General features: G+C 41.0%; 1 protein-coding gene across 2 annotated transcripts in view; it reads right to left on the reverse strand.

The window, feature by feature from the left end:
- The window catches only part of LOC126993261 (glycine receptor subunit alpha-4-like), a 153,303-nt gene that overhangs the window by 27,667 nt on the left and 111,927 nt on the right, over nucleotides 1–13,709 (reverse strand). Inside the window, exons 10-11 of one of the 2 annotated variants that reach the window (XM_050852218.1) lie at nucleotides 11,313–11,327; nucleotides 7,191–7,558 (exon numbers count right to left, since the gene is read on the reverse strand). In XM_050852218.1, coding sequence (XP_050708175.1) covers nucleotides 7,191–7,558; nucleotides 11,313–11,327 — 383 coding nt within the window. Of the gene's footprint in view, nucleotides 1–7,169; nucleotides 7,559–11,312; nucleotides 11,328–13,709 lie in introns of both variants that reach the window. The other variant, XM_050852210.1, reaches the window with a different exon arrangement.

A 13,709-nucleotide genomic window follows, 5' to 3' on the forward strand; every position in this document is an offset into this window, starting at 1 on the left:
CACAAGGGGTTTAGAGGGGAGGGTTGGAATGCACTGAGATAGACAGATAGACGGATACATTGATAGATAGATAGATAGAGAGAGAGATACACGAATAGGTAGTTAGATAAAGAGAAACATAGAACTTTAAACTGTTATGATAGGTATACGAAGATAGATAGATAGATAGATTGATAGATAGAAGAGAAAGAGAGAATCTATGTCACACGAACACACACACACACACACACACACACACACACACAGACACACACAGGAGAACGAAAAATAAACATTGAGAGAGAGAGAGAGAGAGAGAGAGAGAGAGAGAGAGAGAGAGAGAGAGAGAGAGAGAGAGAGAGAGAGAGAGAGAGAGAGAGAGAGAGAGAGAGAGAGAGAGAGAGAGAGAGAGAGAGAGACACACACACACACACACACACACACACACACACACACACAAGAATAAAACAAAAACATAGAAAAAGATAGATAGATAGATAGATGGATAGACAGATAGATACTTCAACACAGTGTTTCTAAGTGATGTTGCTCTCTATCTAACACACTAACACAACACCGAGTGGAAGCCAAACACAACACATCAATGGAACACACTTTCTATCTAGGGTCAAAAAAGGGGGCTGTATCGCTAATGAGTTCGTCACGCTAAAAGGTTCGGAATCTATTTTTGTTTTAGTCACCGTTCAAAAAAGGAGGAGATTTAGAAGATGGGGGAAGGGAGGGGAAGGTCTGTGTGTGTGTGTGTGTGTGTGTGTGTGTGTGTGTGTGTGTGTGTGTGTGTGTGTGTGTGTGTAATTGCAGTAATGGTGGTGGTGAAAGTTCGTTGTAGTAATAGTAGTAGTAGTAGTAGTAGTAGTACTAGTAGTGGTGGTGGCTGTGCACTTTCTAACTATCATCTAAGTAAAACTATTCTAAATTAATACTATTGGAAGCCACACTAAACCCCCCTTAAACACACACACACACACACACACACACACACACACACACACACACACACACACACGACCCCTTAAATTTCTAACATGCCCAAAGCCGAGGGAGGGGAAGGGAAGGGAAGGGAAGGGAAGGGAAAGGGAGAGAATGGAAGGGAATGGGAAAGAAAGGAAGGGAAGGGGTAAGTAGGGAAGGGAAGGGAAGGAGAGGAAAAGGATGGAAAGAAAAAGGATGGAATGGAAAGGAAGGAAGGAGGAGGAAGGAAGGGGAGGAAGGAAGGAAGGAAGGAGGAAGAAGGAAGGAAGGAAGGAAGGGAAGGGAAAGGAAGGAAGGAAGGAAGGAAGAAAGGAAGGAAGGAAGGAGGGAAAGAAGGAAGGAAGGAAAGAAAGGAAGAAGGGAAGGAAGGAAGGAAGGAAAGAAAGGAAGAAGGGAAGGAAGGAAGGAAAGGAAGGAAGGAAAGGAAGGAAGGAAGGAAGGAAAGAAGGAAGGGAGGGAAGGAAGGAAGGAAGGAAGGGAAGGGAAGGAAGGAAAGGGAAGGAAGGAAGGAAGGAAAGGGAAGGAAGGAAGGAAGGAGGAAGGAAGGAAGGAAGGGAGGGAAGGAAGGAAGGAAGGAAGGAAAGGAAGGAAAGGAAGGAAGGGGAAGGAAAGGAAGGAAGGGAAGGGAAGGAAGGAGGAAAGGAAGGAAGGAAGGAAGGAAGGAAGGGAAGGGAAGGAAGGAAGGGGAAGGAAGGGAAGGGAAGGAAGGGAAGGAAGGGGAGGAAGGGAAGGAAGGGAAGGGAAGGGAAGGGAAGGGAAGGAAGGAAGGAAGGAAGGAAGGAAGGAAGGAAGGAAGGAAGGGAAGGGAAGGGAGGAAGGAAGGAAGGAAGAGAGAAAGGAAGGAAGGAAGGAAGGGAAAGGAAGGAAGGAAAGGAAGGAAAGGAAGGAAGGAAAAAGGAAGGAAGGGAAGGGAAGGGAAGGGAAGGGAAGGGAAGGGAAGGGAAGGAAAAGGAAGGGAAGGAAAGGTAAAGTAAGGGAATGGAAGGGAAGGGAAGGGAAAGTAAGGGAAGGGAAGGGAAGGGATGGAAAGGTAAAGTAAGGGAAGGGAAGGGAAGGGAAGGGAAGGGTAAGTGAGGGAAGGGAAGGGAAAGGAAGCGACCACACCACACCCAAACCCACTTCTATAGACACGAGTGCAAAGGGAAGGGAAGCGAAATACGGTGAAGGGAACTTGAAGGGACGGGAAGGGAACGGAGGAGACGAAGAGAACCCAGAACAAGCGGAAGCGTTAACAAGAGCCAACAACAACAACAACAACAACAACAACAACAACAACAAGCATTCTAAACCATCACTAACGCATGCCTGGAAATAGGTGAAGGGAAATAGGCAAATACAGGAGCAGGAAATAGGGACAGGATCATACTATTGCCCCATTTCCAGCGTCTCTTTGACAATATAAACACACGGTTCCATATTCCCACACATTTCGGGGCCCTCACACCCTCATTTCACAAGGCTTTGGTCGAGGAGGCTGTGTTAGTATTGCCATGGGTAGTTGCATGAGCCTAGTAATAGTTTGACAAAGCTTACCCACATGTAGCTAGTTACATAAGAAGGATATAGGACACTGACATAGGACATTGGGCATACGAGACTAACACAAGGCAATGATATATACTATTTCATCTCTTTCCTTCACTAACACGAAATGACTGCTAACGATAGAAGACGTAGTTATTGACGCAACGCCAATCAATGATATATACTTTCTTTTCATCTCATATCTTCATCAATACAATATGACTTTACTAGTGACAGAAGAGGTCGTTAATGACGCAACCCCCATCTTCTTACTCTCACAAACACACATATTAATAGTGAAAAAAAAGAGGACAGTGGAAGGAGGTACTTAAGCAAAACTGGGCGTCGTTATAATAGGCGCATGAACGAGAGATATTGACCAAGTATACGCGTTTGGAGCCGTGTTAGAGAAATGGCATGATTCGAGACGCTGGAAGGGGGCACTTAGCTAAACGGGCAGTCGTTACAAGAGGTGCATAAGCGGGTTAGTGAGTACATCGACGCGTGCTGGGAACTACGTGTTAGAAAAGATAGTTTAGGCAAGAACGAGGCAGTGAAGACAGTGAAGATAAGAAGGGAAGAAGGGAAGAAGAAAGAAAGAGAAGGAGGGAGAGAAAGATATAGAAAAAAAACACATGGAAAAAAGAGAAAGACAAGTACATATAGATTAGAGTTTAACAGACAAACTTAGAAGAATACAATTATAGGAAGATATATAAGAGGGGAAGTAGATGGGAAGAGGAAGAGGAGGAGAAGGAAGAGAAGGAAAATATAGGTTAGAGGTTAATAGGCAAACGTAGAAGAAAACAATGATAGGAAGATATATAAGAGGAGAAGAAGAAGGGAAGAGGAAGAGGAGGAGAGAGAGGAAGAGGAAGAAATGAAAGAAACAAGGAAAATGGAGGAAAGACAAGTAGATAAAGATTAGAGTTTAATAGACAAACTTAGAAGAAAACAATGATAGGAAGATATTTAAGAGGGGAAGTAGAAGGGAAGAGGAAGAGGAAGAGAGAGAGGAAGAGGAAGAAATAGAAGAAACAAGGAAAAGAGAGGAAAGACAAGTACATATAGATTAGAGTTTAACAGACAAACTCAGAAGAAAACAATGATAGGAAGATATATAAGAGGGGAAGTATAGAAGGGAAGAGGAAGAGGAAGAGAAAGAAATGGAAGAAACAAGAAAACAAGAGAGGAAAGACAAGTACATTAAGGTTAGAGTTTAATAGACAAACTTAGAAGAATACAATGATAGGAAGATATATAAGAGGGAAAGTAGAAGGGAAGAGGAAGAGGAGGAGAAGGAAGAGAAGAACCGAGAGAAGGAGAAATATATATGAGTTAAGTTAGACAAAATAACAGACAGACAACCAGAAAGGAAGATAAACAGGAACATATGAAAGAAAGTAAAGCAGAAAGAAGAGGAAGAAGAGAAGGAAGTGAAGGAAACGGAGAGAAAGAAAGACATGAAAGATAGGTAAGACAGTGTAATAGAGAGAAAAAAATAAACAAACATGAAAGAATATAATAATAGGAAGATATGGAAGAATACGAAGGAAACTAAAGCAGAGAGAGAAGGAGGAAGAGGAGAAGGAGGAAAAGAAAAAGGTGAGAGAAAGGAGGGAAAGAGAGCAAGACACGTAAGTTAGATAAGACAAATGAACAGACAGAGAAGCAGAAAGGAAGATAATTAGGAAGAGATGTAGAAAAGGAGCTAAAACAGGAAGAGAAGGAGAAGAGGGAAGGAGGAGGAGGAAAAGGTGAGAGAAAGGAGGGAAAGAGAGCAAGACACGTAAGTTAGATAAGACAAATGAACGGACAGAGAAGCAGAAAGGAAGATAATTAGGAAGAGATAGAGGAAAGGAGCTAAAACAGGAAGAGAAGGAGAAGAGGGAAGGAGGAAGAGGAGGAGGAGGAAAAGAAAAAGGTGAGAGAAAGGAGGGAAAGAGAGCAAGACACGTAAGTTAGATAAGACAAATGAACGGACAGAGAAGCAGAAAGGAAGATGATTAGGAAGATATGTAGAAAAGGAGATAAAACAGGAAGAGAAGGAGAAGAGGGAAGGAGGAGGAGGAAAAGGTGAGAGAACGGAGGGAAAGAGAGCAAGACACGTAAGTTAGATAAGACAAATGAACGGACAGAGAAGCAGAAAGGAAGATGATTAGGATGATATAGAGGAAAGGAGCTAAAACAGGAAGAGAAGGAGAAGAGGGAAGGAGGAGGAGGAATAGGTGAGAGAAAGGAGAGAAAGAGAGCAAGACACGTAAGTTAGATTAGACAAATGAACGGACAGAGAAGCAGAAAGGAAGATGATTAGGAAGAGATGTAGAAAAGGAGCTAAAACAGGAAGAGGAGAAGACGGAAGAAGGAAGAGGAGGAGGAATAGAAAAACAATGAAAAGGAAATGTAACAAACGAGAGAAAGATAGAAGGAGAGAGAGAGAGAGAGAAAGCAATTTAGGTCGGACAAACAAACAGACAGAAATAGACAAAATAAAAGAAAGAAAGATGGAAGAAGAATGACTAACAGAAGAGAGGAAGAGAAGAAGGGAGGAAATAACAACACAGGTAGGAAAGAGGTAAGAAAGGAAAGGAAAGGAAAGGTAAGGAAAGGAGAGATAGGAAAGGTAGGAAAGAGGTAAGAGAGGAAAGTAAAGGAAAAGTAGAAAAGGTAAGGAAAGGTAGGAGAGGTTAATAATAAGGTAAGGAAAGGTAGGCGAGGTTAATTATAAGGTAAGGAAAGGTAGGAGAGGTAGAAAAGGTAGGGAAGAGTTAAGAGAGGAAAGGAAAGGGAAGGAAAGGAAAGATAAGGAAAGGTAGGAGAGATTAATTATAAGGTAAGGAAAGGTAGGAGAGGTAGAAAAGGTAGGGAAGAGTTAAGAGAGGAAAGGAAAGGGAAGGAAAGGAAAGATAAGGAAAGGTAGGAGAGATTAATTATAAGGTAAGGAAAGGTAGGAGAGGTAGAAAAGGTAGGGAAGAGTTAAGAGAGGAAAGGAAAGGAAAGGAAAGGTAAGGAAAGGTAGGAGAGGTTAATTATAAGGTAAGGAAAGGTAAGAGAGGTCACGTGATCTCACATTAGCCAGGTGGAGAGAAGAATCGAGAGAAAATCTTGCTGGGAGTAACTTGGGTTTGGAGAGAAAGTTCTGACAGCGAGGGAGAGAAAAAGAGAAAGAAAGAGACAAAATTAACTCAAAAAAGAGACACAATAATAAAATAATAATAATAATAATAATAATAATAATAATAATAATAATAATAATAATAATAATAATAATAATAATAATAATAATAATGTTGGAAACTAAATTAGATGTTTTTATGTTATTTTTATCTTGAAATTAATTAGTTTGTTATGTTGCGAGAGAGAGAGAGAGAGAGAGAGAGAGAGAGAGAGAGAGAGAGAGAGAGAGAGAGAGAGAGAGAGAGAGAGAGAGAGAGAGAGAGAGAGAGAGAGAGAGAGAGAGAGAGAGAGAGAGAGAGAGAGAGAGAGAGAGAGAGATGTATGTATGTATGTATGTATGTATGAACAGAAGAAAAACTTAAAAATAACAAAAAATAACGAAACAAACGAAGCGAAAAACACAACAGCGAACAGAAAACAGAAAAGAAAAATAAGAGAGAAGACAGAGAAACAGAGATAGACCAAATAAACAACAGAGGAAAAGTAGATAAAGAGAAAGAGATACAGGTAGAGAAAGAGAGATACAGACAGATAGAGAAAAGGAGAAAAAAAACACACACACACACACAGAGAGAGAGAGAGAGAGAGAGAGAGAGAGAGAGAGAGAGAGAGAGAGAGAGAGAGAGAGAGAGAGAGAGAGAGAGAGAGAGAGAGAGAGAGAGAGAGAGAGAGAGAGAGAGAGAGAGAGAGAGAGAGAGAGAGAGAGAGAGAGAGAGAGAGAGAGAGAGAGAGAGAGAGAGAGAGAGAGAGAGAGAGAGAAGTAGACACAGACAAAAACACAGACAGATAGACAGACAGACAGACAGACAGAAAGACAGGCAGAGAACAAACTTTGGCACATAAAAGAACATATCTCAAAATAAAGATAAATAGAGAGAGAGAGACAGAAAAATGAGAGAGGCAGAGAGTTAGAAATACACAGGGACACAGACAGACAGAGACAGACATAAAACAAACAATGGCACAGAATAGAAAGCTTACATAATGAGAGACAGACAGGTATAGACAGACCAAAAGGAAAAAGATAAAGAGAGAAAGACAGCGACAGAAAGAAACAGAGAAATAGTCAGACAGAGAAAAAACTTAGATAAAAAACAGTTTATATAATGAGTTCGCAAAAGATAGATAGACAGAGAGAGACAGGGAGAGAGAAAGATACAAAAACAGAGAGAGAGACAGAGACTTAGACAGAAACTTAGAAACACACAAAAAAAACGGTTTAAATAATGAACTCGCAAAAGATAGATAGACAGAGAGAGAGACAGAGAAAGAGAGACAGGGAGGGATAGAGAAAGATACAAAAAAAACAGAGAGAGAGACAGAGACAGAGAAGAAACTCACACACAAAAAAAAGTTTATATAATGAGCTCGCAAAAGACAGACAGACAGAAGAAGACGGAAAGACAGACAGACAAGGAGAGAGATACAGAAAGAGAGACAGAGACACACACACACATAGGGATCACAGACAAGAGGTATCAGAAACCACTGCTTACGTGTCTGTTCTCAACCAATACCTGGATCACCGCGTTCTCGCCCGGCATATAGGCCATGTTATGCTTGGGTCTCTTCCGTCCCACGTAGTTGACGACCACGAACTCCAGCAGGGAGACGTAGATGAAGAACATACACACGCTGTCCCAAACATTCATAGCGTGGAGGTTCGACACGACGGGTAGCGAGCCTCTGAAGCTATTGGACGTGGTGAAGAAGTTAAGCATGGTGGTGACCCCGATCATGACGCGAGCGGGCACGGCGTTCCACTCCAGCCAGAAGGTGATGAACGAGCTGGTCACGAGGACGATGCCGGGAAAGAACACCGTGCTGAAGTAGAAGGCGTCGTCACGGCTGAACTGGAGGTCGACCTTGAGGCAGCTGTAGTTACCTGGGGAAGGCGTGACAAGGTGAAAACACGAGGAGGAAGGTAAAAAATGAGAGGCGATAGAGGGAGAAAAGAAGGAATAGAAGATGGAGGAGAGGGATGAGTGTAAGGGTGAAAGATAACGAGAAGAAAAAGGAGAAGGAAGGTAAGAATGAGAGGAGACAGATAAGAGAAAAACACGAGAAGATAAAAAATGAGAGGCGATGGAGGGAGAAAAGAAGGAATAGAAGATGGAGGAGAGGGATGAATGTAAGAATGAAAGATAACGAGAGGAAGGAGAAGGAAGGTGAGAATGAGAGGAGATAAGGGAAAAAGATGGGAGGAAGATAAAATGAGAGGTGATGGAGATAAGGGAGAAAAGAAGGAATAGGAGATGGAGGAGAGGGATGAATGTATGGGTGAAAGATAACGAGAGGAAGGAGAAGGAAGGTGAAGATAAGAGGAGATAAGGGATAAAGGTGGTACAGGAAAAAGGGAAGGAGAAAGGTGAGGAAGGAAAAGAAGGGGAAAAGATAACGAGAATAAACGGAATGGAGAGAATAACAAAGAAGGAGAGGAATAAGTAAAAGATGAAAAAGATAAAGAAGAGAAAAAGGAAAAGAAAGAAAGGAAGGGGAAAAGGAGGAAGGATGGGGAAGAGAAGGAATAGGATAAAGGGAATGGATAGAAAAGAAGAGGAGAGGAGAAATGAAGGAAAAGGAAAAAAAAAAGTAATACAAGAGAAGGAGGAAGAGGAATAGTGAAAGGAAGAGAGGGTTAAAAAGAAGAAAAGGAGGAAGGAAAGAGAAGAAAAAGGAGGAATGAAAGGAGGAGAAGGATTAGGAAAAGGAAGAAAAAGAAGAGTAGGAACAAAAAAAAAAAAGAGAGAGAGAGAGAGAGAGAGAGAGAGAGAGAGAGAGAGAGAGAGAGAGAGAGAGAGAGAGAGAGAGAGAGAGAGAGAGAGAGAGAGAGAGAGAGAGAGAGAGAGAGAGAGAGAGAGAGAGAGAGAGAGAGAGAGAGAGAGAGAGAGAGAGAGAGAGAGATACAACCTTTACTAAAATATATTCTGGTACAAAAAGTCATATATTTGAATAATAAAAATATACTTGAATAATAAAAATGAGAGATAAAAGAGGTGAGAGGAAACACACACACACACACACACACACACACACACACACACACACACACACACACACACACACACACACACACACACACACACACACACACATATACACACACACACACACACCTAGCCCAGGGAATTGATTGACAGCATAAAATAATAATAATAGAATAATAAATACACAAACTGAATAATAGAATGATATAAATAAAACTCAATCTATCTATTCTCTCAACACAATAAAACACCAAAACATATTCACGCAACACACACAAAAAAAACACGGACAGTCATATGTGTTGGCGGCAATACAATGTGAGTCATGTTTTTTTTTCAGCCAATCAACACTTGCAACACACGGGTCACAGTGTTACAAACGGACGCACAAACGCACGAACTTAAGACAAAGTTAAGGACGGCAACACAACAACAACAACAACAACAACAACAACAACAACAACAACAGCAACAAGAACAGCACCCACTGAAACACAGCCGCCGGAGAAGTTGTATCGCGAAGAGGTAAGAAATGCAACACAACTATTACGGAAATACATCCATACATAAGTTGTATTGCTACGGCTTGTATTACTAAGAGGAACTTCAGGATTGCAACACAGCTTCCATTACAATACACCTTCGGAGAAGATGTATTGCTAGGAGACAGCTGAAAATCGCAACACAACTTCCACTGAAACACACCCTTTGAAAAATTGTATTGCTAAGTTTTGTGTTACTAAGAGAAAGTTAAGAAGCGCACCACAACTTCTATTGAAACACACCCAGAGAAGAGATCTACTGCTAGGAGTTGTGTTACAAAGAGCTGTGTTACTACTATGAAAGCTGCAACACTGATAGTTAATGATACCACCAGACAAATAAGGACAGACAAATAAGGACTGGTTAACAAACACACACACACACTCACATCTTCAGCAGACAAACACAGACACACAGACAAACATGTAAACGAACACAAACACACACAATTTCCTCACCTTTGCAATCATCTCTTTCCTTCTTAATAACAGAGTATATAATTATGTGGTTATGGGACTTCACTCAAGGCCGGGAACTTCCATAATGAGTAGAAATAGGCTCAAAATAGTTGTTTGCTTATTTTGTCACCCATTATGGTTTTCGCAAGTAACGAGTGATTTCTGGTACCTGATATTACTTGTTAGATGTGAGAGCTTACTGTAGGATATTTTATTATTATTTTTCCTTTGTTTATGTATTCACAACTTACGAATTCGCAGCGAGTAGCGGGCTTTTTTATTATTGATTCCTTTTTTGTGCCCTTGAGCTGTCTCCTTTGTTGTAAAAAAAATAAAATCTAACGAGTGATTTCTGGTACCTGATATTACTTGTTAGATGCGAGAGCTTACTGTAGGATATATATTTTCCTTTTGTTTATGTATTCGCAACTAACGAATTCGCATCTAACGAGTGATTTCTGGTACCATTTATCACTCGTTAGATGCGAGAGCTTACTGTAGGATATATCGTTATTTTCCTTTTGTTTATGTATTCGCAACTTACGAATTCGCATCTAAGGAGTGATTTCTGGTACCATTTATCACTCGTTAGATGTGAGAGCTTACTGTAGGACATGTATTTCCCTTTTGTTTATGTATTCGCAACTTGCAATTTCACACATAACGAGTGATTGTTTTGGTAGCTTTTGCCACTCGTTAGATGCGAGAGCTTACTGTAGGATATATCGTTATTTTCCTTTTGTTTAAGTATTCGCAACTTACGAATTCGGATCTAAGGAGTGATTTCTGGTACCATTTATCATTCGTTAGATGCGAGAGCTTACTGTAGGACATATATTTCCCTTTAGTTTATGTATCCGCAACTTATGAATTTGCTTCTAACGAGTGATTTCTGGTACCTGATATCACTTGTTAGATACGAGAGCTTACTGTAGCACATATATTTCCCCTTTGTTTATGTATTCGCAACTTACAATTTCACACATAACGAGTGATTGTTTTGGTAGCTTTCATTGTTAGATGCGGAGAGGTTAATGCTGTGTGTGTGTGTGTGTGTGTGTGTGTGTGGTTTTTGTTGTTAGTGAGGCCAGCGTCAAAGCAATGTTAAAAGAGAGAGAGAGAGAGAGAGAGAGAGAGAGAGAGAGAGAGAGAGAGAGAGAGAGAGAGAGAGAGAGAGAGAGAGAGAGAGAGAGAGAGAGAGAGAGAGAGAGAGAGAGAGAGAGAGAGAGAGAGAGAGAGAGAGAGAGAGAGAGAGAGAGAGAGAGAGAGAGAGAGAGAGAGAGAGAGAGAGAGAGAGAGAGGAGAAAACAGACGGACAGATATGCAGACATTGAAAAATAAAGGCAAGAAAAGAGAAAAACGAGAAGAGGAGGAGGAGGAGGAGGAGGAGGAGGAAAAAACAATACAACGAAGAAAATGAAAAGAAAGAGGATGATTGAAAAATAAATAAAACAAGAATAAAAAAACGAGAAATATGAAAAATGTGAACTAAAGCAAGAGAAAATAAGAGGAAGAGGTAAGAGGAGGCAGAAGTAAGAGTCTGAGGAGTAAGAGGAGCAAGAGGAGCGTTACTAGGCGCCATGACGTGACCGCGAGCCTACTCTTACTGTAACAAACAGGCCACAACAAGAGAGTCAGGGCCGCGCCAAACCTCGGAGACGGGCTCCTGCAACAGAACAGGAAAGGTCCCGACTCAGCCCCAGGGTACTCCACCACACTGACACCCCCAGGCCCTGCGACCCCACCACACACAGGGGGAGGAGGAGGAGGAGGAGGAGGAGGAGGAGGAGATTGAAAAGAGGAAGATGGAGAGAGTAGGAATATATAAGAAATCGAATAAGAATAGCAATATTGAAAGGAAGGACAAAAGGAAGAGGAGGAGGATGAGGAGGAGGAGGAGGAGGAGGAGGAGATTGAAAAGCGGAAGGTGGAGAGAGTAGGAATATATAAGAAATCGAATAAGAACACCAATATTAAGGAAGGACAAAAGGGAGAGGAGGAGGAGGAGGAGGAGGAGGAGGAGGAGGATGGAAAGAGTAAGAAGACATATGGAAAGGCTTCAGAACATCAATATATAAGGGAATGACAAGACGAAGAGGAGGAAGAGGAGGAGTAAGAGAGGAGAGGAAGACAGAGACAGGAGGAAGAGATAATGAAAGGCCTGAGGAACAATGGTATACAAAGGGGAAGATGAGAGGGAGGAAGAGGAGGAAGAGGAAAAAGAAGAGGAGGAGTAGCAGAAGGTGGAGGAAGACAAGGGAAAAGATTGATAAGTATTCGGATGAGGCTGAAACGTAGAAGGAAGAGGAAGAATGAATAAAGAAGAGGAAGAGGAAAGGGGGAGGAAGAGGAGAAGGAGGAAGAAGACGAGATGAGGCTGAAACGTAGAAGGAAGAGGAAGGATGAATAAAGAAGAGAAAGAGGAAAGGGGAGGAAGACGAGAAATGACAAGAATATTCGAATGAGGATGAAGCATAAGTGGAAGAGGAAAAGGAGGAAAAGAAAATGAAGAAGAGGAAAACAAGAATGAGTACTATAGTCTGTTCAAACTCCTTCTCTTACTAACCAAGAACTATAGGCAAAGTCAGAATGATATAGGCAAAGTCAAAATGATATAGGCAAAGACAGAATGATATAGGCAAAGTCAGAATGATATAGGCAAAGACAGAATGATATAGGCAAAGTCAGAATGATATAGGCAAAGACAGAATGATATAGGCAAAGTCAGAATGATATAGGCAAAGACAGAATGATATAGGCAAAGACAGAATGATATAGGCAAAGTCAGAATGATATAGGCAAAGTCAGAATGATATAGGCAAAGACAGAATGATATAGGCAAAGACAGAATGATATAGGCAAAGTCAGAATGATATAGGCAAAGTCAGAATGATATAGGCAAAGACAGAATGATATAGGCAAAGTCAGAATGATATAGGCAAAGTCAGAATGATATAGGCAAAGACAGAATGATATAGGCAAAGACAGAATGATATAGGCAAAGACAGAATGATATAGGCAAAGACAGAATGATATAGGCAAAGACAGAATGATATAGGCAAAGACAGAATGATATAGGCAAAGACAGAATGATATAGGCAAAGTCAGAATGATATAGACAAAGTCAGAACGATATAGGCAAAGACAGAATGATATATATAAAAAGTCAGAATGATATAGGCAAAGTCAGAATGATATAGGCAAAGTCAGAATGATATAGGCAAAGTCAGAATGATATAGGCAAAGACAGAATGATATAGGCAAAGTCAGAATGATATAGGCAAAGTCAGAATGATATAGGCAAAGTCAGAATGATATAGGCAAAGTCAGAATGATATAGGCAAAGACAGAATGATATAGGCAAAGACAGAATGATATAGGCAAAGTCAGAATGATATAGGCAAAGTCAGAATGATATAGGCAAAGTCAGAATGATATAGGCAAAGACAGAATGATATAGGCAAAGTCAGAATGATATAGGCAAAGTCAGAATGATATAGGCAAAGACAGAATGATATAGGCAAAGACAGAATGATATAGGCAAAGTCAGATCTATGTGTTAGGGGAGGGAGGAGGAATGAATGAATGCGAGGGAAACAAGAATGATCTTATTATGATGTGAAGTATGACTGGCATCCTCATAACAAGGCCCGCTAATACATATCTAATAGTGATGTACGGTAAACTGTTCAGACAGGGGAATTTAGGGCCATATTCTTAAACATTTCGGAGCCCAAGCACACATTTGACAAGGCTTCCATAGGTGTTTTGGGCATTTCCAGAGGTACTTTTATGACCCTGGTGGTACTTTGACCCTTCTTCTGTATCATGAACGTTAAATTTCCAGAGGTACTTTTATGACCCTGGTGGTACTATGACCCTTCTTCTGTATCATAAACGTTAAATTTCCAGAGGTACTTTTATGACCCTGGTGGTACTTTGACCCTTCTTCTGTATCATGAACGTTAAAAACCACTCATGAAAGCCCGATTTATCTCCTTTTCGGCCTTTGGAATAGTTGACATAAGAGGTGGAAGCGTCTGTGGAA

The sequence above is a fragment of the Eriocheir sinensis genome, chromosome 7, assembly GCF_024679095.1.
Source record: "Eriocheir sinensis breed Jianghai 21 chromosome 7, ASM2467909v1, whole genome shotgun sequence".
NCBI lineage: Eukaryota > Metazoa > Arthropoda > Malacostraca > Decapoda > Varunidae > Eriocheir > Eriocheir sinensis.